Source organism: Malaclemys terrapin, chromosome 8, assembly GCF_027887155.1.
Source record: "Malaclemys terrapin pileata isolate rMalTer1 chromosome 8, rMalTer1.hap1, whole genome shotgun sequence".
Taxonomy (NCBI): Eukaryota; Metazoa; Chordata; order Testudines; family Emydidae; genus Malaclemys; species Malaclemys terrapin.
The window spans coordinates 53,358,331-53,383,180 of NC_071512.1; the positions used below are offsets into that span (position 1 = coordinate 53,358,331).

General features: G+C 50.9%; 2 protein-coding genes across 2 annotated transcripts in view; one reads left to right on the top strand and one right to left on the bottom strand.

Moving 5' to 3' along the window:
• The window catches only part of AXDND1 (axonemal dynein light chain domain containing 1), a 77,241-nt gene extending 71,098 nt beyond the window's left edge, over positions 1-6,143 (top strand). The window contains exons 22-26 of the mRNA XM_054036435.1: positions 1,123-1,269; positions 1,964-2,104; positions 3,009-3,100; positions 3,889-4,031; positions 6,038-6,143. Coding sequence (XP_053892410.1) covers positions 1,123-1,269; positions 1,964-2,104; positions 3,009-3,100; positions 3,889-4,031; positions 6,038-6,126 — 612 coding nt within the window. The 3' untranslated portion in view covers positions 6,127-6,143. The remainder of the gene's footprint in view (positions 1-1,122; positions 1,270-1,963; positions 2,105-3,008; positions 3,101-3,888; positions 4,032-6,037) is intronic.
• A 5,167-nt stretch (positions 6,144-11,310) lies between these two features.
• NPHS2 (NPHS2 stomatin family member, podocin) lies at positions 11,311-23,730 on the bottom strand. Its single transcript, XM_054036387.1, has 8 exons — positions 23,424-23,730; positions 19,587-19,690; positions 18,148-18,220; positions 16,763-16,845; positions 15,158-15,361; positions 14,276-14,331; positions 13,565-13,643; positions 11,311-12,504 (listed from the first exon to the last, which is right to left on the bottom strand). Exons 1-8 carry the CDS (start codon positions 23,695-23,697, stop codon positions 12,229-12,231), a joined length of 1,149 nt encoding a protein of 382 aa, XP_053892362.1. The 5' UTR covers positions 23,698-23,730; the 3' UTR covers positions 11,311-12,228.
• Positions 23,731-24,850: the final 1,120 nt, after the last annotated feature.

A 24,850-nucleotide genomic window follows, 5' to 3' on the forward strand; every position in this document is an offset into this window, starting at 1 on the left:
CGGGCCGCCCAACCCCCCCTCAGCGCCAGGCCGCCCAAACCCCTGCCCCCCCCAGCGCCGCGCCAGGCTGCCCAAAGCCCCGCCCTGAGCGCCTCGCCGGGCCGCCCAAAGCCCCGGAGCACCGGCCCGGCCAAACCCACCCGAGCGCCTCGCCAGGTTGCCCAAACCCCCGAGCACCTTGCCGGGCCGCCCAAACCCCTGGAGCGCCGGGCTGGGCTGGCCAAGCCCCCTTCTCCCCCCCCCCCCCCCCAAGCACCACGCTGGGCCGCCCAAACTCCTGGAGTGCCAGGCCGGCCCGCCCAAACCCCCGGTGCACTGCGCCGCCGAAACGCCAAACAAAAAATTAAAAAACCCTCGAGCGCCGCCCGCCAAACAAAAAAACAAAACAAAAACACCACGAGCGCCTCCCGCCACCCCAACATTGGCCGCTCCTTCTAAGGTGCCGCCCCAAGCATCTGCTTGGTCGGCTGGTGCCTGGGAGCCGGCCCTGCTCCCCTGATTTATTTCCTGACACCTCCTCGCACAGAGTAAAAGTTACCAAGAGCTTTGGGTTGAAAGAACCCTGGGTAACACTAGCTTCATTCCGTATGTAGCTGGACAGATGGATGTTGCCTGTGAGAATTTGATTTGATTCAAATTTTTTAGATGGTAGGTCTAACATTGGTCTAATTTCAGACATGATGGGCTATATTCAAATATGATGGAAGTGGGTTCAGTTCCATTGATTTGAATAGAGTTTCATCTGCTTACATCACATTAGATATTGTTTGAGCTTTCCCACATTCAGCACTGCTCTGCAGTCACCCTGCTACCCCATTCCTTGGCCAATTCTGAACAGATTTTGCCAAACCATGTAGTGGTTTGTAATGTTCATAAGGGTCCATTAAGGATTTAGAGGAGACACCAACATCATGTAACTTGTGATTTAAATGGATTTGAAACGAGCCCTCCTGAGGTGGCTGGGTAGTAAGCCAGCTAAGCTTCCATTTATTTCTTGTTTAAAAATTTAAGCAGGACAAGATTGGTGATTGGTTGCATTGTTTTGGTGTTTGTCTATGTTATGTGGAGGGACAGAATCCCAGATGAGAGTGCTACTGACCAGTCCCTCGCATTGCTTTACAGGAGACCCAGCCACAGATGCACTCAACTGTTGTGGATTCTTTACCTGAAGAAATTTCTGAGACTTCTTCTGAACGTGGAAAAGACAAAACTGAAGATGTTGATGTTGATAAGAAATCTGTGAAAGGGGAAGAAGTGTTAGGGGAAAAGGTGAAAATCTTAGGTGGCGGGTATAATAGGCAAGGGTGACTCTGCCTCCCCTGGCGCTGCCGCGGCTGTCGGACCCCCAGTTGTGGGGTTTGGCGGCAAAGTTTTTGCTTTATTATGCCCCATGCAGGTTCCGGGGCAGCCGAGAAGGCACATACATACTGCTGCCTCAGCTGACCCGGAACCTGCATGGGGCATATCAAAAGCGTCTTCTAACAGACGCTTTTCCCCTGGGCAGGTTGGGTCCAGGGAGAGGAGGCACGGCGCAGCTTTGGCCAGCCTAGGGTGCCTCCGGGCAGGGCTGGGGGGAGGTCTTGGGGCTTCAGCCAGCCCAGGGCTCCTCCAGCCGAGGGGGGCACTCGGCTTCGGCTGGCCCAGGGCTCCTGCGGCTGGGGGGACTTGTGGCTCCAGCTGTGGGGGAGGGGGAGTGGTCTGGGGCTCCAACCATGGGGAGGGCATGGGCGGAAGGGGCGGAGCCGGGGGCTAGCCTCCCCAAAGGGGGGCTCCACCCGCCACTCATGGTGAAAATCTCCATTTTACAAGTGAGTGCAGTAGCCGTGGTTGGCGCAAGATGTACTGCTTTCCAGTGGAGCCTTTCTTTGCTTCTTGCCATTTGCATATGACGTGAAATGTAGGCCTCAAAGCCTTCGTTGTGCCAGGAGCCATTGCACAAACTCATCATTCACCTTTCCTTCAGCAGGAGCCACCTGTGCCAGACGTCAGCAGTGACGTCCCAACTGTAAGCAGTGAGATAATGGAGGACACCATCAGGTACCTAGGACATGACTCCAACATCCATTTGAAATCCCTCAAGTCAACAGCGGTGTCCGTCTCTGGGGTAGGAATCTTCATCATACAAATTGTTTCCTTTTCACCTGGACTGTAGCTTGAGCTCTGGGACCAGATTTTTAAAGGTATTTTGGTGCCTAAGATGCAGATAAGTTCCTAGTGGCACTTTCAAAACAATCTGAGAAGCTGTGGCTGTGCTAATCAGATGGCAGGGGCTCCATTTCTCACTTTTTCCCTCCCTTTTCAGTTTTCTGATTTTCCACAAAAGCAATAGGATTCTGGCTATCAATGACTAAAACACTCCCTGAAATTTTGGAATGGATTATATACAGTGTTCAAAAGTTATCACATTACAGACAGACAAATGCCATTAAGTGTAAGGCCTTCTCAAGCTCAGCCAATTAAAGGAACTATCTGTCCCTTCTCATACTTTTGACCTCCTTTCATTCTGAGCCTGACCATCAGGGCTTTCCAGTCAGGACATCACCCTCACAAACTGCCCATAACCTGACCGACTACATGCCATCTGGGTGTGTATTGAAGGTTTTGGCAATCCAAGTCAATTACCCACTGAGTTCCGAAGAAGTGGGCTGTAGCCCAGGAAAGCTTATGCTCAAATAAATTTGTTAGTCTCTAAGGTGCCACATGTTCTTTTTGAGTTCATTCAGGCTCTGATTCAGCAAAGCACTAACTCTGAGCATGTGATAAGATCCAGTTGAAGTTCATGGGACTGATCGCATGCCTAAAGTGAGGCCTGTGCTTAAGTGCTTTGCTGAATTGGAGCCTTGATGCAATGCCCTGCCCTTCTTTGTTGCTTGTCCATGCTGCGATTAAGTAGTGACAGACCAGCACCCAACTGGACAAGGCACATGCTGCGGATGAAGCATAGCTCTGTTGGTTTCTCTGCGCTCCTCATACTCCCATACAGAAGGTGTTTCCTCTCCTCCCTCTAGAGAGAGATGACTGCCAGCAAGTCAACAACCCCATATTCTCGAAAGGAGTTTGAGACCTTGGCTTCACTAGAACGTCTGCAAGAGCAGCTCCTGTGAGTACTGGATCACCTGATTGAGAGGACGGGTCATCCTCCTCTTTATAACAACTTTAAAGGTACTTTAAGACTGTTATGTCCCCCTTTAGTCTTTTCTTCTCCAAACTAAACAACCCCAATTTTGTCAAGCTCTCCTCGTAAGTTATCTTTTCTAGACCTTTAATCATTTTTGTTGCTCTCCTCTGGACTATCTCCAGTTTATCCACATCTTTCCCAAAGTGTGGTGCTCAGAATTAGACCCAATACTCTAGCTGAGGCCTTATCAGTGCTGAGTGGAAGAATTACTTCTTGTGTCTTGCTTACTACGATCCTGCTAACACATTCCAGAGTGATTGCTTTTTTTTTTTTTTTTTTTTGCAACAGTATTACATTGTTGACTCATAGTCAGTTTGTGATCCACTATAACCCCCATATCCTTTTCTGCAATACTCCTTCCTAGAAAGTCATTTCCTATTTTGTATTTGTGCAATGGATTATTTGTTCCTAAGTGTAGTACTTTGCATTTGTCCTTATTGAATTTCATCTGACCTTTTGTTAGGAGAAATTGAGTTTTAAAATTAATTTAAAATGTAATTGATGCTCATGGACCATACAGCTGGGGCCAAGGAGTCACTATTTGGTTTAGATCTTTTTAATAATGCCACACATTTACATTAGTGAGTTGTTTTTTATAGATCCAATCAGATATACTGAAAATCTCAGTTTTCTTAGCCTGTCTGTTGAATATCTTGCCAACAGTCTCTTAGACTCCAGGTTTCAGTGCCTTCCTGGCTTCTGTATTTCAGAGAAGCTGAGATCCGTGCTCAGGATGCAGAGGAGAGATCAGAAAGTCTGGATGAGCATCTGGAAGAAGCTCTGGGGAGAATCCAGGATCTAGAGAAACAGCTGGAAAAAGCACTCAAAGCCCAGGAAGTACCACCAAAACCAGGTGAGCTAATCAGAATTCTGAGATGTCTCATGGACTCAGATAGAAAACAACTGCTAGGTCCCTTAGTCCATTTCAGGGCCAGTGCAGGATCATTCCCTCTTGGACATTTACTAGTGTGTTGTCTAGACTAATTTTAAATGTGCCAAGAGATGAGGTATCCACCACCTCCCTTGGGAGATTATTCTATAGCAGAAACAATAGAACCACTGCATTCTGAGCGTTTTTGAAAGAAAGTTGGTAAGAATGCTTAATACATCAGATTCTCTGTTTCTAGGGGCTTGTCTATACTAGAAAATTAGGTCGACTTAATTTAGGTTGACCTACAGCCACTGCAGTAATTCAATCAGCTGTTGGTGTCCACACTACCCTCCTTCTGCCGGTGAAGAGCATCCTCACCAGGAGCGCTTGCACCAACGGAAGTGGGGCATTGTGGGGCCACTGACAGTGGAATGTGAGGCACTGACAGCCATGTGGGGCTCACAGCTGGAGTCCCCATCCACCCCGATTTTCCAGTCCCAACTGTGAGCCCCGCGCAGGCTCAGTTTCACAGCACAGAGCCTACCAGCCATGAAATTGACATGCTGCTGTTTTCTCCGCTCAGAGCAGCCCCACTCTAACAGCTCTGGGCAATGTGGGGAGCTGGGAGCCAGGGCTTTCAGTGCCTGGCAGCCGGACTCGGAGTGGGGAGCCTGAGCAGCAGCCCGCTGGGAGCTGGTAGCCTGGGAGGGTGGGGAGTGGACAGCAGGGCTCCCAACCAGGTTCTAGCTGGAGTCCCCCACCCATCCTGGAGTGACAGCCTGAGCTGTGAGCCAGGTGCATGGTTCACAAGAGGGAACCTACTAGTCTTTCTTGTCAATTTCACAGCTCTAGCACTGAGCCGTGAAATTGACAAGAATTTTAGCCAACAGCCCATGTAAGTAACAGTGTCTACAGGGACACTGCATTGCCCTAACTACACGGACATAAGTCCTACGCCTCTCATGGAGGTGGAGGTATTATGTCGGTGTAGTAAGGCCCTCACATTGGCAGGAGCAAGGCTGTAGTGCAGACACTGACATAGTTAGGTTGACATAAGCTGCCTTATGTGAACCTAACGCTTTAGTGTAGACCAAGCCTAGCATTTTAAAAAGTTTGTTTCCGGTGCATTGTACAGACATTAATGTGGAGACTGGCTACATCTTACTCATGCTCTTCGTTGCTATCTTTAAGAGCTGTCCAGGACCGTCTCTCCTGGGTGATGGAGAATTCACTCTCCATCTCCACTCACTTCTGGGCTCCCTCACAGTGTGATGTCAAAAAAGCACAACCCTAACTTTGAGGAACATAGGAACTAAGGATCTGCCATATTAGTGGGAGCAATGGTCTGTCCAGCCCAGTATCCTTTCACTGACAGTGGCCACAGACCCAACTGCTTTAGAGAAAAGCACAAGAAACCCTGCAGCCATGGGGTACCTGCCCCCAGGAATATTCCCTCCTCACCCCCATTCAGTACAGGGTGACTTATCTTGAATCTTGCTCATTTTTAATATTTACTAAGATACTTATCTAGCCCCTATCATGCAATATCTGAGTGTGTTTACCCTCACAAGACAGTGCAGGGCAGGGTTGTTATCCTTGTTGTCTCCCAAGGGCCAGGCTAATGCCCTAATCACAGGACTATTCTACCTCTCCGTAACTCTAGATATTCTTGTTATCTGTGTAAGTGTAATCCTTTTTTGAACTCTGCCAAACTCTTGGCCTCACTGGCATCCTGTGACAGTGAGTTCCACAGGCAAAATGTGCATTATGTGGGAAAGCACTTCTTTCATCGGTTTAGAATTGGATCCACCCTGATTTAGGGGAAGTAGGGACTATAGTCCTGGGCTTTCCCAACACTGCCCCTCTAGTGGATCCCTCCCAGCTGTGATTTGAAAGGAGAGGGTGATTTATACTTGATTCTACAGGATGTATTTACCCCAGGAGTTTTGCTATATTTATTTTTAACGTCTGTGTATTTTTTATTTCAGAAGTCCCTTCCCAAGAAGAATCCAAGCCAACTTCTCATAAACCATCTGCCGCTGCCCGGTCCAGGAAAACCAGCAGACCCAAACATTAAAGAGTAGCAATGCCCAACGAAGGTTGTTTGGTTCCCATTTGTAGTAGACTTTCAGCATAACACTGCCCATCTCTGGGGCTCCAGATACACTTTAATTCCAAGTTCTGTAGTATAGCAAAATGACTGGAACACCCTCTAATGCACCCTCCGAAGGAGACCTTTAGACAAAGCACTGGAGAGGATCTTTTCTTGCTTTATAAATTATCTGAAAACCTCACGCTGGGTAACGCAGTGTTTTAGTGTAGTTGCCAGTCATAAGTGGAGACTGGACTAGAACAGAACTTGTAGAAAAGGCTTTCAGGCCTTCTCAATGTATCTGTTAGCAGAGTCTTTAAGAGATCAGGTCATAAACTTATCACAGGCTAGCTGTACTGCCACAGTTGGAACTTTGGGATAAATTGTCCAGATCTCAGATCCATTCATAAGTGCTCAGCTTGTAAACATAAATCTTGGGATGGTTTCTTCCAGGTATGGAGACAGAGGGAGGCTCCTGGGCCAGGTCTTTCTCAGAGTGGGACACAGGATACTTTCTAAGTACTTAGAGGGGAGGTTTCCAACTAATTTATACAGGCGCAGTGTATAGAAAAAGAAAAAAAAGTTCTGTTCAGTGTTGCTTGAGAAATAATTAAGGCAGCAGACTCAGAATACCTCTTCTAAGAGCCATCATTTCCATGGTTATTATCCTTTTACAAGATGTCCATGGCTTTTGATACTTTGGGACTTCTGTTAACATGGGTGGTGACTAGGAAAGTGCAACTCAGTTGGACTCACCCCTGCGGCGCCTCCTGCTGGTCATCCATGGGAATTAGCTCTTCCAGCATCCGGATCGCCCTCTGCAGGCCAGTGATCCGCCTTACCACTGGCTCCCCATGTCCCTCCCAGAACCCTGGTGCCCCTTTCTCTGGGTGCTGCCCCCTAGCTGTACCCCCATAGTTCTGGGTCTCCCCCTCCCAGGGGAACCCCCACCCACTACCCCCAATTCATCTCAGATTGGCTACTGCCCAGTCTCTATCTAGCCCCATTCACTGGGGCAGACTGCAGTGTCAGCCACTCATCACAGGCAAAGGGGTTCGGACCTGCTGCCTCTGCCTACCCATGGGCTGCCCCATGCAACCCAGTACCTAATAGGCCTTACCAGGCCTGCAGCCTGGGCCTTTCCCCAGCCCTGCTCCACTCTAGGCACTTAGTTAAGCTCCCTGCAGCCAGGCCCTTCTCTCTCTAAATGCAGAGAGACTGTCTGCTTGAGCTCCTGACTCATGCCTTTATAGGGCCAGCTGGGCCCTGATTGGGGCGTGGCCCCAGCAGAGCCTGCTTCCTCCCAATCAGCCCAGCTTTTCCCCTGCTACAGCCCTCTCCCAGGGCTGTTTTAAGCCTTTCCAGGCAGGAGCAGGTGACCACCCCGCGATAGAGAGGAATAGCTCCGTCAGTTTGATTGAGACTCTTAAGGAAACAACCCACAGGACTGTCCAGAAGGGTTATAGAGACAACACTGCCAGGACACAAAGGTGGAGCCCTGCTGACTAATGGGGAGAGTCCTAAGCTGCGCACTAAACCTCCATGGCAATGCAGAATCACCAGGACAAGAAAAAGAGCTGCTGGCAGGGCAGCTCCTAACATTGTAAGGCAATGACTGTGGAAAACAAAGATGAAGCAGCTTGCACCTACAAAAAGGACTTTGAGGGGTGGGGTGTGACAGGGAGTAGTAAAATCCCCAACAGTCACAAAGTGTCCCCAGAGCATCCAAACGATAATGGGAGGCTGGGCCTGCAAAGAAAGTTTGATTACTACAGCAAATATCAGTGAACTGCCCAGGACTTTGCCTTGATTGGTTTTATTGCCTGTTATTGCCAAGGCTTCTCCAGGACTTTGCCCCATTTTACCATTTATGTATACACACAGCCCTACTCCCTGCTTTTCCAGTGCTTTGTATATGTAGAAATGTTAAAGATGCACCTCCGTTGCTCCAATGAAATGACCAAATGTCTTAATGACTTATTAGCCAGTACAGACTATTGCAACTTGACTCTCAAGTTTATTGGGCCTGAGGATCTCATTTCAAGTCCCTGTGTTTGGCCTTATCATTAGCGTTTGCATCATTGCATAATGACTTAAGAACGGTCTGTTGCAGGTGCAATAGCAATTAATAGGAAGAGATGTCCAATAACTAGGCTTGATCAAGTTATTAATCAAAGATTAATACAGCGTCATACAGAAAGGAAGAGTACATATGTTACCAACCCCTTTGGAAGACAGCAGTGGCAGCAGTCATGCTGTCTCAAAATTCTGTGCTTCCCCCTTCTGTATTTCTACCTAACTGGGAAGAGTTCCATCAGTTTCCCTAGATCACTTTACCTAATACACCCTTGTGCCTGTTTTCTTTTACATGTTTTTCACTGACGGTGAGGCTCAATAAATTTTTACCCCAGGATGTGGGTATATGTTGTAAGTTTCAAGATGGCATATGGTTTATATTTTGACAGTTATACAGACCCTGCACATTACACAAAAACACAGATGCATGTACGCAATATTTTAGGCATAGTGTTTTAAAAATTAGCAAAGTTTAAAGGTTTTGCGTTCTCCAGTGCATATACCTAGCAGAAGACAGGAGTTTTTAGGAAGGTCACAGCATCTACATAGCATACACTTTATAGAATTTAACATGAATATAAAGGACTTCCGATATAACATACTTATTCACTGACTATTTTTTTTATTTTGGTTACATAACACCCCTTTTCCATTTATACTTATAGTTGCTATAATAACCAATTCCTGTATTTTAATCAATACCTTTTATGTATAAGAACTGATTTCCCAATACATTCTATCCTGACAAACTGGTAGTTGATAAGAAAGCAATTTACATTCCTGGTTAATAGTTGTTGTTTTTTTTAATATGGAGATATACTTATCTCATAGAGCTGGAAGGGACCCTGAAAGGTCTTCGAGTCCAGCCCCCTGCCTTCACTAGCAGGACCAAGTACTGATTTTGCCCCAGATCCCTAAGTGGCCCCCTCCAGGATTGAACTCATAACCCTGGGTTTAGCAGGCCAATGCTCAAACCACTAAGCTATCCCTCCCCTCTTCTCAGTGCTGTGCCGCCACCACCACCACCACTCCATCATTCCTTTCTCCCGATGCCTCTGCTCACACTCCTCCTGACTCTCCTTCCTGTGCCTTCAGTGCTCTCCCCGGGCACATCTACTGCTCTTTCCAGCACTCCTGCCTGTGCTGCTGCTGTTCTTCCCATCCTCCCTCTGCCTCTCCTTCTCCAAGTGCTCCACCACTCCTTCCCGTGCTTGTTCCTGTGCCTTCACTCCTTTCTGTGCTCCTGCCTGCACCTTCGGTGCTCCCCCTGCCTGCAGGGTGTGTGTGCTTGGTTAGGGCTGATGTACAATGTGTTTGCTGACCTATTAACTTGATGGTGTCTGACTGAGGTTGGTTGTGTTGTTTCCATGGTGATCCTCAAAGTCCCTCCTCTCAGGTATTTAAAGAACAGCCCTAAAACCATGCCAGGTGTGTAACTCACTCCAAAGGTAGGTGAGAGGGGCAGTATCAGAGCCGTGGGGAGTCCCAGCCCTGGGGGACAGATGGTCAGGAATACAGTGCAGTACTAGGGCTGTACAGGATTTGCTAGCACATGCTGTATACTTTTGCTATGGGGAAAGGTCCCTCGAATTGAATATGGAGCTGAGCTACAGATATTTAAAGAGCCTTGATGCTTAGTTCTGCTGGGTTTTTTGGAGCATTCTACCTGTTCTGTGGACCATCTGACAGAACTGAATAGAGAATCATCACCAGAGAATCATTGCATAGGATGTATAAGGCAGTTGAAGAAAGCTATATAAATGTTGCTATTATCTATAAAACTCATGACAGTTATTAGCTCCCTCCTTTCACTGTCTCAGGGAAAGTACATCAGGATTTGTAATTTATCCCTTTAGTTTGCCTTTAGTCCCCTAATAAGATCCCATCTCTCTTACCAGGTTCATGTCTCAGGAAAACTTTTCCTGTGTCCTGTCCTAGGGCGCCATCTAGTAGCAACAATCAGCAATACAGCTTGCTTACCCCACAGATGGCTGGGGTGTCCATTTCAGGAGAAGGCTTCCAGGCCATAAAGGGGCTTGTCTTTCACCTCCTTCACCCAACCAAAATCATCCATGGAGGAGACTGGTCTGGATGGGGGGTGCTATGCCTTCGCACTGGGCTGCCTCCATCCCACGAAGCCCGGGGCCCCGCTCACTCCTCTAGGGCGGAAGGGCAGCAGCTCCCCTGGGGACAGTTGCTGCTAGGAGCCAGTGTGGCTAATATGTGTCAGCCTGGCTGCAGGCTGCATCCCTTCCCCAACCCACAGCCAGATGAGCACCAGCTTGTCCTCCAGCCCCTCCCACTCAAACCTTGGGCAGCACCAGGCCACTGGGCTGCTGCCAGAGCTCATTAACAATTGACGCTAACACAGAGAAAGCAGCTGGAACAACAAGAACCCCACCTTGCTTTCTGCTGTGCTGCCCATTGGCTCTCCCTGGCTCAGCTACATCACACATTTGGTTACCTCAGCCAGAACCCAACAGCTGGCGAGTGACAGATTTTGGGGGGACACTATTCCCCAGGGGCTGCCCACTTACTGCTCCAACCCTAGTTTGCACTTTGCAGTCAATGCTTTGGCTGCACAGGTGGAGAATGCAGGAGCTATCGGTATTAGCCTTCATGAACACCCTATGTGCCTCAGTTTACCTGCTTGGCATTAGCCTGCCCATCTGTCTGGGGTATGGCCAAAGGAGGCTATTGGGGTAAACAAGCAGGAAATGAAGCAATAGTTGGGGTAAACAGCTTCAAGGAGGTTAAGAGGCTATTATGTGGGAAGATGCTATTCTCCAGGTGTCAGGCAGAGAGGGTGACGGGGCTGAAAGTCTAGAGCTGTAAAAGACCAGGAACAGCTATAAAGCTCCTTCCCTGGTTTGGGGAGGTGGGTCATTATCAGTTGCCTGTGTGGAGGACACTACCAGAGACACACTGATTGAGGGAGCACCTGCAGCAGGCAGGCTATTCCAGCTGGAGATGAAGGTAAGTGGGTTAGAGGACCTTGCCAAAGGCTGCAAGGGAAGATGAAGGTGTAAGTGAGAGGGAAGGTGTGGGTTGGACTGACCTTTGGGTGAATTATTAATATGGAAGTCTGAAGCCCTTGTTTTCAGTCACTTTATTCAGCTGATGCCCCAGGCTTCTGGAGGCAAAGGGTTTACAGGGGCCCAGCCCAGCTGGGCCAGCAACATTAATACGATTGGGAGGCAGGGGGCTGCAGCCCAGAAACCCGTTGAAGGATCAGACCAAGACCATGGGGGTTCCACCCAGGGAGGGGTGAAGGTAGCGAAACCTGTCTCCAGAGGAGTTCACTCTTGAGGGACTGAAAGAGGTCTCATGTACCTGGGCCAGCGCTTCTTACCAGCTTCCCTTCTTTGAGGAGATGCCCACTTCGCAATGAGTGACACAGCAGGAAGATCTCAAGCTCTGCCCAAGCATATGGAGCTCTGAACAATCCACAGCCTCTGACTGATATGTTACAGTGGGGCGCCCCTTTGGGCCTCCTTGCTTCTCCTGGGCACTGGGCTTTTGCAATGCAAATGATTCCAGCCAGATCATGTTGGGAAGGGAGAGGTTGATATTTTGGGCCTTTAAGGAAAAACACCCCTCGTCTATCCAGCCAGCCTAATTGGAATGATAGAGGCTATCTCTAGGGCTCCAGCTCTGGGGCTAGGGGAAGCAGTTCTACCATCCCTCTGCTCCTCAGCACAGCAGGGTAAAAGGAGCAATGAAATGGTGAGACACAGAGGGAGCTCCCACCCCCACCCCAGCTCCATTCCTGCACCCCACACACGGAATGAGCCGGAATGTTTCTTCAAAGCAAACTCAAATGTCTGTGTCCAGCCCACTTTATATCACAGACCCCTGCTCGTTTCCCATCCCAACCCCTCCACAGTTCATGCTGGGGGGCTGGCATAGTGCAGGCCAGTCCATGGAGCTTGTTTGAAGATAAGTGACCTGGTAGAAGGTGTTCATCAGCGTGGCAGTCCTGTCTGAGCGCCAGCTTCCCCTGGCATGGCTCTATAGCATGGGGGAGTCCTTCTTGTCCTTTGGAGCCTCAGGGTGATTGGGAGCGCTGGTGGGAAGGCTGCTGCCCGTGGAGTTGTGGCTAGCCGCAGATACAAGATTCATTAGGTCAAAGGGCAAAGGGAGGACGATGGTGGAAGGTTTCTCGGCAGACAGGCATTGCAGCATGTGCAGGTAACGGAGCTGGACAGCAGCTGGGGAGCTGGCTAAGATCTCGGCTGCCATCTTCAGGGATTCAGAGACAGCCTTCTCCCCCTCGGCCGCAATCACCTGCAGTACAAGGGAACGAATGGCTGTTTCTGCACCATTCCACTGGGTTGGCCCCACTGGGGCTGGAAGGAGCTGTGAGGGCCTGGCTGATGGGAGCTGACATTGTTTCTTATAGTGAGGCTGAGTGAAGATGCTAGGCTGGAGTCGCTGCAAGCTCCCCCCATGGCCAGTGTTCCTGCCTTAGTCTCTGCAGTGCCTCCTGCTGAGCAAAGGAGGGAGCAGAATAGCCCATGCAGCCAGAGTTCCTCTATCATGTCTCTGCTGTGCCCTCTGCTGGGAGAGGTTGGGACTGCAGCAGGGCGCTGCAGCACCTACCTCCTCCTGTGTTAAAGCAGGGTTCCCCAGCCTGTGGGTCAAGTACCCCTAGGGCTGGTCAGAGGGGCCTTCCTGAGGATCTCGACTGGGCAGAGCCCTCCTGTGGAGGAGGGCTATAGAAGAAGCAAAGGAGGGAGCAGCCAGTCCAGGGTTTGGGAGACAGGCACTGTGCACCAGCATTTAACCTGCCCTCTCCTGTTAGGATGCCCCTTCAGCTCAGTGCAGGGACAGAGGCAGCCCTCGACTCAGCCAATAGAGAGCACCAGTGGGAAGAGTTTGATAAAAGGACTGTTCCATGCCACAGAAATGGCTGGGCTCCAGAGAGGGACATTGTGGGAAGGGATTGCCCAGTGGTTTGAGCATTGGCCTGCTAAACCCAAGGTTGTGAGCTCAATCCTTGAGGGGGCCATTTGGGGATTTAGTTGGCCCTGCTTTGAGCAGGGGTTGGACTAGATGATCTCCTGAGCTCCCTTCTAACCCTGATATTCTATTGCAACACAGAGTGTGGAGGGGCAGTGCTGCTGGGGGAGAGAGAGCCCCTTAGGGTAGGGAAGGGTGTCCCTCCCATTGCAGGGTGCAGCAGGGCAGTGCTGTGAGCAGGAAGGCATATAGGATGAGGAGCCAGTAGAGGTAGGGACAGGTGGGCCCTTGGGGGAATCTCCTCTCCTGGTGGTGTATTGGGTCTCTGTCCAAATGGCTGGGAATTGATCCACATGGGAATATGGGGCATTCGCTGGTGTCCTACCCGCACTTTGGCCTGTCTCTGGGCCTCTGCTTCCACTGCCAGGGACTGCTGCAGTTCAGTGGGCAGCCGCACGTGGTTGCTGCAGGAGGAAGAGACCGGAGTTACACAGACCCTGGAACTCCACACCCAGGGGTAGTGCCAGGCTGCTAGCCTGTCTGACACTGTGCCCCAGGGTCTCCTTCCCGGGCTAAGGCAGGTTACAAAAGCCCCTGGAGTTTGGATTTTCAGCCTTCCAATCTCATCTCCCATCCAGCTGGTCCCAACCCACCTAGCACTGGAATCAATGGGGGCCTTCCCAGGGACACTCTGATTCTTGGACTAGGGTCTGTTATTGGCCAAGCTGTGCTTTTCTCCTTTGGAACCGGGCCGGGAAATCTGAATTGCAGTAACAGCGCCAGATCCCCAGCTGGTGTAAATGGGTGTAGCTTTGGCACTAGGCTGAGTTACCCCGCTGAGGAGCTGCCCCAGCTGGAAAACACAAGAGCTTTTCATGCCATTTAAACATTTGCAGCCCAGTGAGTGGAGGTGCTGAGTATGTGGGCAAAGGAGAAGGGCTGGGTGGGGGCTCAGGGCGCTGAAGAGGTGACACCTGGATAGAGCTTCAGGGGCAAAGGTGGAAAAGGAGCAGACATTAGCAAGCAGTGTTTGCAAAGGGTCACGAGGAGGTTTCTTTACCCTGCTGGGTCTCCACTTCATACGTTTCCTACCTACATTTCTGTTCTCTCCACCTTGATTCCCCAGCGACATGTGACTGCATCCAAGGTGACCTGTAGAGATGGGAATATACTGACCGTAGGCAGTGTGTGTGGCATTGTGCCAAGGCACTTACAAACAAGTCAAACATATGGTTCACTGCATGAGCGCTCATGTTGGAGGGATGTGTCTGTTATGGATACTTGTGCATGCTACAGAAAAACACTTCTGGTTAAAAGGCTCAAGCGTCCCTAAAGGTTGGACACCAAGAGAAATCCCTGTAGAGGGCAGGGCAAGGAGGTAGGCTGCCATGTGCGTCTTCATTGCTCTTGGCTTCTGGGTCTCACACTGTGCTCAGGAAGATTTCCTCCCAGAGAAGTCAGCTGACTCAGAAGTACCATTGCTGCCTCAAAAAATCCAGTTCTGGTATAACTCCACTGAAATCAGCAGGGTGGGGCCCACTTACACCAGGCCTGAACTTGGCCCTGGATGTGTCATTTGAATCTAGATGGCTGATCATTTCCCAGCTTGGATTGCTTCCCCCAAACCCCTCTCAGCAGCTGGATTTGTGTCAGCTTTGCTGCAGCTGGCAGAGAAACCCACCGATTCCCTGCTTTGTCTGTGGCCGCGGCCCATCAGGACTGCGTTTTGCCAAAGCACTTTGCCCTCGGACAGCCTCTTGAATCCAAGGGACTCAAAGTATAATCATCACACTGTTGCCTTCCATTGGGTGAAGCAAGTCACCTGACGCTATGACTGATCCCTGCAACTGATCACTGTGGGCTTCTTATAGGCCTTTCCCTGAGGCCCTTATACACTTTCAATGTGGGTTGAAAGATCGATCTACAGCACTGCTCCAGAGCTTTGGCCCCACAGCTGCCCACCTCCATGTGGAGATACCTTCATTTCCTGGCCAATGCTCTTCCTTTCCAGGAGGATTTCACTGAAGGATCGATGGGCCAGCAAGCGCTTCATGGTTGTCTGCACCAGCAGCTGGACAGCACTGGAGAGGTTGGCCACGCTGGTTAGGAGGAGAGAGGCATTTTCCATCCGGTAGTAGCAGACAGCATCTATTTCCATAGTAACCATGTCTTTGGTCACCACCTAGACAGAGAATTTGGGGGTGATGGAGCTGGTTCTGATAACTCTAGGGTGGGATGGAGGAGCTGGGAACACTGCAGGAGAGGGAAAAATGGCCTTGTGGGTAAGGCATTGGGCTAGGACTCAGGAGATCTCAGGGATTCAGGTGCTAGCTCTGCCCCAGACCAACTGTGTGACCCTGGGCAAGTCACTTTGCCTCTCTTTTTCTCTCCCACTGTTGGCCTGTCTTGTCTATTTCACATGTAAGTGGTTTGGGCAGGGACTGTCTCTTACTATGTGTGTGCAGTGCCGAGCACAATGTGATTATCACTGACTGTTACGGCAGTGTCCACTGCATGCTAAAAGTCATGCAGGACGGTCCCTGCTCCAAGCTGCTCCCACACTAAGAATCTTGGGTGGGGGCTCTAGATGCTGCTATTAACTAGTAATGCAGCCGGATATAAGGCATGCAGGGAGAGGGAGCCAAGGAAAGAAATGGGGGGGGAAAAAGGATTTGGGCAAAGGGAGGGCCGCTCCGCACTGGTCTGTGCCTGCCTAGACCCTGGAAATGACAGACTCTGATCCCAGCAAGCTGTCCTTCCAAGGCTGGTACAGATGTGGGGGTCCTTCAGATGAGAGCTTCAGAACCATGCTCCAGCCTCCTCTGTGCGGGACTCCCTGGTACTTTTTGTAAGAATCTGGCCCAGTGTCTTTGGCCAAAAACTCTTCCTCCTCCTCCTTGTCATGCAGTGTTGTGTCGTGCTGTACTGGTCAGTGGTGCATTGGGTTATGTTGTGTTGTGCAGCAGTGTGTTGTGTTATGCTGGGCATTAGTGTGGTGTTGCCCACTTTATACGTTCAAAAATCGTGAACTTGGATTAAAAATGGTGAGATTTTAAAGTACAAGCACCCCACCTGTATGATTTGTGCCTTCTAGTTTCTGCCTCTTTAGGGTGCATTTTGGTCACATTTGTGAGCCTTTCTGCACAGCTATTGAAGCCTAAATACTTAGCATTGATGGGGGGGGGGGGAAATGAGATTCTTCCCCATTCACCTGACTCCAGGACCTGGGGCTTATAAAAAACACCAAATATCATAAGATTGTCAATAAGATCATGAGCACTGAGCAGTGTGCTATGTGCCAGTCAGCTAGTGTCCTTTGCCCAGAGCTGGCTGCATCACAGCTGTGCTGGCTGTGTACAACTTGTAAAGCACTTTGGGATCCCTCTGAATCCAGAGTGCTATCTAAGCGTGAGATACTTTTATTGCTTCAGGGCAGAATGATCAACTTCAGGCTTAAGCCTGCCTCTTGGGTGGGTGTAATATTTTATGCCACCTTCCCACTAGGGAGCAAATAGCCTTTCCTATGGCTGGTTAGCTCTAACGCTAGAGATGCAAAGGACTAAATGGGAGGGAGTTGACTTACCTCATGGAAGGGGATCTCTAGGGTTTTGAGGCGACGGTCTACCTTGTGGTATGTATCCAGACAGGGAAGGAAGAAGAAAAGGCCTAGGGAAGGAAAAGACAGAGCAGTGGCATGTGACAGGATGCCATGGAAGAAAGTCCCACTCCCTGACCCAATAGGAGCAAACTTGGGGCTACGTAGGACAAGACAAAGACCAAGAGAAGGGCCCAGAGCTGCAGCGTCTCCAGCACTAAACACCTGCCCAGATGTCCTGCTGCAGAAATGGAGGGGGGGGGGAGGAAAATAAACTCTTCCCAAAAGATGTGGCAGAGACATCAGACCCTGAGGGGTTCCCCTGGCCACCCAGTGCTAAGGTTTTAGTCACTCGCTGTCCCCCTTCACATGTCCCCACTCAACATGCTGGGTTCTCACTTCACAGGTGAGCCCCTGTCTTAGCACCAAGATGGGTCTGAGCTGTAACATTTGGAGCAGGATCCAGATCAGAACAAGCTGTGGGCTGTTTGGATGGGGGTTCTGGCTCAGGCCCATGGCTGCTTAGAGTCCTCACAGCAGGGGCTTTAAGGAGGGGCATGCCAGGCCTTTGGGGTCTTAATGCAAGGGCCCCCCAGGCAGCTAACATGTGGGGAGTGTGGATGGAGCAAGCTGAGCATGGCACATACACGCGAAGGGCCCCGTGAGAGGAGACTGGTAGGGAGACGACCACAACCTGCAGTTGGGGATGGGAAAGGGGCTGCACTTCCGCTTCCTCATGGTTGGGAGGGGGAAGGGAACCAGGGGGCATGAAGCCTGACCCCACCACTTCAGCAGTGGTTGGAGGCCTACAAGTGTCGGGAGCCCCGCAGGAGCTGTCATTGCCAGGAGAGGAGCCAAAACAAGGCTCCCGAGAAATGCCTTCTCCTTTCTTGGCTCAGCTACACGGAGCAGGAGAGGGCTGAGGGAGCCGCAGGCACTGGGCACAGGATTTCCAGATGCTCCTCACCCCACTCATCTCCTGTGGCTGCAGCAGTCCAAGGAGCAGTCAGCCCTGTGAGGAGCCAGTCGCCTGCCCAGCAGAGGGCAGTGCCCGCATTGCCAGCCATTAGCAGACCTGGTCAGAGAGGGAGAGTGCCAGAGCCTGCAGGGGTGGGGTGTTAGGAGGACAAGACCATTGGACGGGGACAGAGGAGAAGGGCGGATCCACCCCATCGCAGACTCAGGATAAGCAGAGGCTTGCCTGGGTCAGGATGTACATTTGTGGTGGGTGGGGTGAGAGGGGCACAGGGAGGGGGACACTGGGTGTGGGATCCCCTGGGAACAGTGGGGATGGGGTGGCCAGCCCAGCACTTCTGGTAGCCTTGCGCGAGTGTGGCGAGAGAAAGGGGTGAAGGAGTGAACAAATTGCTTACCGGGCCCTCGGGGCCTTCCAGGAAGGAGGCGCCCAAGTCGGAACACGATGGCTCTCTCGTACTCCCGCACGATCTGCAGTGGGAGACAGAGAGGCTGGAATTGGAGGGGGTGGGGCTCTGGGGGAAGGGCTGCAGCATTGGAAGAGAAGCTGGCGAAATCATTGTTTTGGGAAACTGCGCAGAGCCAGCCAGCCAGAGCTGTCGGCTGGGGTAGCTCCATTCACGCTAGAGCTGCTATCTCCATTTACGGTAGCTGAGAATCTGGCTCAGAGACTATATGGCAATTGCAACTGTGGCCTGCTCCCGGCCCCTGGAACTGAGAGCAGAGAAAATGATCCCCCTCAGGGCCTAGGCAGCTTAGAGGAGGAAGCCACTTGAATCAAATGCAGAGCGGGCAAGAGCCAGATCTGGGGTGGGGCGAGTACATTGGGATGAAGAATTCTGGGAGGGATGCAGGGGTGGGGAATGACTGGGACTGTGCATTGGGGTCGGGGGAGACTGTGATTGGCTGTGCAAGGAGACCACGACAGGGAGCTGGGGATGGGACTGAGAGCCACTGACGGGGAGACTGAAATCAGATGGGGAGCTGGGGGAGACTGGGAGTGGGAAGCAGTGTAGTGGGGGAGGGGAGACAGATCTCAGAGGAGCCAGGGTGCAAGGAGACAACGGACTGGCTGAGCAGAGAGCCTGGGGCAAGGAGTCCGATCTGGGGAGGGACACTGAGATTAGGCTGGGGTGGGAAACTGGGACTGGGAGCCAGTGGGGATGGGGACTGTGGACATAGGAGGCTGAGCGGGAGACAGAGACAGATGGGTTGAGGAGCTGGGAGCAGGGAACTGGGATGGCTCGGCAAAGGAGATGGGGACTGGGATGAAAAGTCTGAGGAGTGGAGATGGGGACTGGCTAGGTGAGGTGGATAGGACTAGGCCAAGGAGCCCAGGGTAAGGACGGGACAGGACGAGGTTGGAGGGGAATGGGCAGAAGAGTCTGCACACTAGACCACACTCCCCTCCACAGTCTGGAATGGAACCCCAGGTCCTTGAGACCATAGGTGCTGATGGTGTGGCAGCACCTGCTGGCTTGAACCCCTGGCTTGAAGTAGTACTAACAACCAAATACATGGTAATACCATTCCTTTGCGGTCAGCAAATATCTGGGAAACCACCTGGCTGTGTCTCATCCCCCTCTAGTGCTGGGCCATATAGAGGATAACAACCTACTACTGCCATCAGTTACTCCCTTAGCTCAAGTGGCAGAGGGCTAAGTGGTGTATGTAAAGGTTCTGACCCCGCTGAGGACTTACATGGGTGTCAGTATGATGCCACATGATGAAATTTCTGTGTTTTCAGTTTGCTTTTTTAAAACTCTAGGAAATTACAAAGCTATGTTAAAATACCACAGTAAGGTTGCAAAGTCAAGCGCACCATGCATAGCCTCACCTTCATGCAGAACCAGACAGAAATGGGGAAGGTCAATATGATGAAGAGAAGGGACAAGATGGTAAGAAGCCATTCACAGATACCTCGACCAGGAGATGTCATCCCTAAAGAAAAATAAAGAAAGAACGCATTAGCGGGTGCCTATTTCCGTATTACTGACCAATTGACCCCTTCTTGCATGGTCAGAAATCCAGCTTCCACCAGGTGATCAAAACCTGCTCAGAGATAGGCAGGTGTAATCACCTGGGCTGGAATTTGACCAAGACACTGGTGTCCGCATTCAGGGCCTGGCCTAAAAGGGTAAAAACATGGTTGTGTGTGAGCATTTTGGGGCAGAGGGCTGCACCACCATATATATTCTAACAGCACCATGGGAAACAAGTGCTGACCAGGCACTACTGCTGGTACTGTACCTTAAATATTCATTAGAAATACTCTGAAAGTCCTAGCAAGGAAGAGGCATTCAGTGTGTCCCATTTCCCAGGTGCAGCCTGTGCCAGCATCTTTCCCGTCTGGGTAGTGTAGCTCCTCTGGTGGGCTGGGTATAAAGCTTTTTTCTGGTGCCCTCCTGGAATGAGCGCTGGCTTTGTCTGGTTCATGTGTCCAGCTGGGAGTCTGCCCTGGGGCTCTGATGCTCATGGGCAATGGAATCGTCCCAAACACACAGCGATTCAGGTGAAAGCTATACTCCTCTCAGCTGTTTTAAGCAGAGCCCACATTATTCATCTGGGACTAGTACAGGGGGATCTCAGGCTGCGCCTGTGTGTCCCTTTGAAATGGATTCCAGCTGCAATCTCAACCCTATCGAGTGTAGCACTGTGCATGGGTGTGTTTGCTAATCCACACCAATAGGAGGGACTACAGGCTGCAGCCCAAACCCCAGGCTTGTGGTTTTGGCAGGCCAGGGCATGCCACTTTTCCATGGGTGCCCTTAGGAACAAAGGCTCAGATCCTCCAAGGTTTTAATGGGAGTTAGGTGCCAAAATACCTCTGAGGATCTGGGCCAAAGTCTTTGTGCCATGGCATGAGGCCACAGTGTGAAATGCAAGCTGCAAAGAACACATGCTCTGGGGGGAAGGGGGGGAAGAAGGGGAGTGTTGCTGGAACATGGGAAGAAGGGTGAGACCAGCGGCTTCCCCATGGTTGGTCTAAGAGTCCTGAGCTCGAGGAGCCCATTGAAGACCTTTGGCATGGCTGGCAGCTGGCTCTGGGTCTGCACGTTTACTGACCTGATGGTAGTGTCTGATTCACTCCTGACAAGGCTGTTCCCTGGGCAGTGAATCACTAGAGGACACCCAGTGCAAGGGGAAATTGCAACAGCTCTTTCTTTTGTGCCAGTTTATGGACCTGGGGATCCACAGCACAAGCAGGAGCAACGGCTGCTGCCCCACTGCACTGTGCTGCAACCCTGACCCACTGGAACCACTCAGAGGTTATCACCTACCCCCCTTCGTTAGCAGTATTGCTTGAGGCCTGGCCCCACGGTGCTAGGGATACGCACAGTAAGAGACAGTCCCTGCCCCAAACAATAGACAAAGGAAGTGCTGTTATCCCCATTTTACAGAGGGGGAACTGAGGCACAGAGAGACTAAAGTGACTTTCCCCATGGGGAATTTGTGGCAGAACGGGGAACTGAACCCAGCTTTCCCAATGCCCAGGCCAATCCCTTAGCTCAGAGACAATCCTGCTGCTTGGAAGTTATTAAGTCTTTGGCCTTTATGTGGATGGTGCCACTAGAGTTAAAGCCCCTGGTGAATTTTGTGATGTGGGCATCTCTCCTGTGGGACATAATGTTACCCAAGGATCATCAAACAGATATTAGAGGGAAACAACTCTTATTCCCCAGCAACCCCAGGTGGATGGGCAGTGACTTCCAGATGAAAGGCTACCTGGGCTCGTACTAATTCTCTGATCCTTGCCATCCTTCAGTGTTAATGCTGCGACTTAGAGCAACAAGTGAGCCTTTCCCAGAAATTCTGGCTCTTAACTTTGTCTGATCTGTAGGACTGGATTAATTGCTATTTGTGGAGGAAGATACAAAAGTGAGACCTGGCTTTTGTCTATATTGGCTGGTGTGTGTGTGAGAGACAGACAGACAGCGTAAAGGCTTACAATAAAAGAATGGTTGTCTGAGCTCAGCAGTTTATTTACTAATGGACAGTACAGGAAGGAGAAAGATCAGAAAGCAGAGATCATTTTAAACAGACATCTTATGTGTCCTGTGTGAGGATAACTCTGTTTTCTCTCTAACCTACCAGCTCCTGCATTTATAGCCCCTTCCATTCAGGAATGAGGTAAGCCTCACACACTCCCTGTGACATAGATTATTTCCCCTACTTAACAGATAGGAAAGCTCACTCTCCCAGGCTTACTCATACACACCCACTCTGTGGCCCAGCTGGGACCAGAACCCCACTCTTCTGCTATCAGGCAGGTGCTCTGTCTACTAGGCTACATTGGCTCCCCTGGTTTTGTCTTTAAAATATTCCCCCTTTGAACCTTCCTCTCTGACCTGCTGTCAGTAGGCAGGTATGAAGGAGATCAGGAGCCCCCTTCTCCTACTGAGCTGATGCTAACTCCACCCTCTCCCCACAGTGGGCATGCTCCAGCGTCCACTGGCTGCCCTTAAAAGCTGGTCTTTCAGCGCTACTGCCCCCTTTAGAGGACCCTTGGCTCTAGTGGCAGATGGCTTCCTGCTGGGTGCAGGCATGGCCCTGAAAGTGGAATGCTTACTCTTTCCAAAGGTGAGTTAACATCCCTGCTTCCATTGACCACTACAGTCTCTTCTGCCTTGAGGGGCTTTCTCTGCAGAAAGGCCAGGCCTAGAGAGGAGCTTGAACCTAAGCCCCAGATGCCATTACACCAAGCTTTAAGGGTTCAGAGTCTGTATCTGAGTTTTGCAGCTGGATCTTCTCCCTACAACAAGCTGAACTAAACCTGTGGCTGGCAACACTCCCAAACTGTGTGTGTCCTCAGAATCTCCAGCAATGCTCTGATTGTGTGGTTTGGTTTCTTGGTTGTAGCAACGAGAAGCTCCCTGTAATCAAGACAGAACTCTTTGGAGGAAGGAGGCAGCTGTAAAGACTTAATCATCAGAGAGAGAGAAACCAAGCTGGGGCAGCAGAGCAGCTGGACTGGGGAGGGTTTTTGCTGCTTCTTGAAGTTTCCTCCCATCCCTGTGATGCCAGGACTGAACAGATCAGGTCTATGGATAAAGCATGTGCCTATTGGAAGTACAGTGCCAATGTACAAAGGCTGAGAGGCAAGGAGCTCTGTTGATCATCTCACACTTCCCCTCCTTCCCCCCCTGTGCCAAATCCCTGCCCCTGGAACTGGCCACCTCAATCTGTTTTCTGTGGCAATAGGTTGGTTCAGGTGTGTTCTGGGCAGAGCAAGGCTTAAGAGCCACCTAGGATAACTCTAGCTAGAAACTGCTTCCATCTAAGGGTAGTAAATAATCCCCTGTGCTTCTCAGATCTAAGGGGTAATATAGCCAGCGAGGCCGTGGCCTAATGAAACTCATGAGCAGCGCTCTGAGGCCTAGAGGGATGCAGAGTGGATGCTGCTTGCTGCTAAATTCATTGCTTTATTAGAAACGGAACAGGTCCTGATGTCTCTGAGCAGCCTGGCTGGCCCCAGGTCTGGTGCTGAGCCCTTCTGAAAATCTAGCCTTTGTGTGATCACTTGCTCGTGTGTCATGCACTTATTGCACCTGCTTTGCTCTCCCTTTGCACTGGTGTAAATGACGATACAGGGATCAGACCAGAATCGAACCCCAGTGCCCCATGAGCTAGTAGCCTCTGTGCCTAGTGCTCTCCTGCCCTTTCCAAATCCTACCTTCCTCTTGCTGCTCGCTTTCCAGCAGTGCCATCACCTCTGTTTCCTCGTCGAAAGACACGACATCATCCACGTCCACCACCGTGGAGCTCGGCACTCTGCTGTCTGTCTCTGTGGGGCTCTTCCCCTCTTTGGCTTTCCCCCTCTTGAGCCCCTCTCTGTCCTTGCTGGCTCCTCTTCTGCTCTCCACCTTCTCTCTCCTGCCCTGTGAGTCTGCGGGCTCTCTGGTCCTCCTGTGGGACTCCCTGGAGGAGCTGCGAGACCGCTTTTCCATCCTCAGCGGGGCTGTGAGCGGAGGAGCATGCAGCTCTTGGGAAGCAGCTTGCTGCAGCGGCAGGATGACCGGTCTTGGGAATTTATTGGGGAGTGGAGGAGGTGGCAGGCGGGGGAGGCGCAGGAGGTTTTGAGCACGCGCTGGGCTTGTTAGACTTGTTGGACAGTGAGCCAGGCAAGCTGTTTCCCAGACACTGTCCTATCCCCCACCTATGCGGCACTGGCAGGGGAGTTTCAGGAAGGCTCAGCCCTCACCACTCAGATGCCAAGATGGTGGAATCTATGATGAGGGTCTGTGTGCTCTTGCATGACTTTGGCATAAAATGCATTGACACTCACACAAAGGGGCCTTTTTTGTGCGTCTCTAAAGTAACTCCTCTTTCCCCCCCCCCTTCCCGCACCCCCCACCCCCAGTGCAGCCATCTGGCTCGTGAGGCTTCTGACTCTCCTGACCTCACTAGCACTATGACTTGGGTGGAGAATCTCAAACCTTTGCTGTTGAAAGCAACTGCCCAAGTCAAATCCTGAATATTCTCCATGTTTAGAAACTATCTCCATTAGGGCTTGGGATAGGGGATTGCTCCCCACTGGCTCTGCTCTCTAGAAACTGGTGGTTGGGTTCCCAATGCAGCAGGGGCACATTGACATACAGTTGTTCTCATCTGAATGTAACAACTATGTTGCTTTTCAAATTCAAGTGAGGCAGTTCGACGCCAATCCAGCAACGTGCTCCCTTGAGCTGAGCTCGGTTGAATTTAGTGCGGCTCCATTAGGGCTCAGGGCATGGGACTCATTGCAGGATTAACAATAATAATACCCTTTTCTAGAGATTTTCATCAGTAGATCTCCAAATGCTTTACGTAGGAGGTCAGAGTCATCGTCCCCATTTTACAGCTGGGGACACTGAGGTATGGAGCCTTTAAGACTCTTGTTTAAATGACAGAACTGTAACTTTGTGCCTGAAATAGTTCCTCAGAGTCTCAAGATGTGAAGTGTCATGGGGGGTATGATAATCTGCGTACGTAACTCACATACTCAGCAGCGGTGTGAAGGACACCCTTTCACTTGCATGCTAGATCAGAGGTCCCGTTGGGTTGTCAGTACATGCCTGTTAGCAGGGAGAGGGTTAATTCTCACAGGGTAAACTGCATAAA

Bases quoted from the DNA above. Each gene is read 5' to 3' on its own strand.
- NPHS2 (XM_054036387.1), bottom strand. From the start codon at position 23,697: ATGGAAAAGCGGTCTCGCAGCTCCTCCAGGGAGTCCCACAGGAGGACC. The intron at 14,332-15,157 runs GTATCTCCACAT...CCATCTCTACAG, and splicing joins GCATTGGCCAGGAAATGAAG to GTCACCTTGGATGCAGTCAC. The intron at 13,644-14,275 runs GTAGGTAGGAAA...TTCCTCCTGCAG, and splicing joins AAGGTGGAGAGAACAGAAAT to CAACCACGTGCGGCTGCCCA.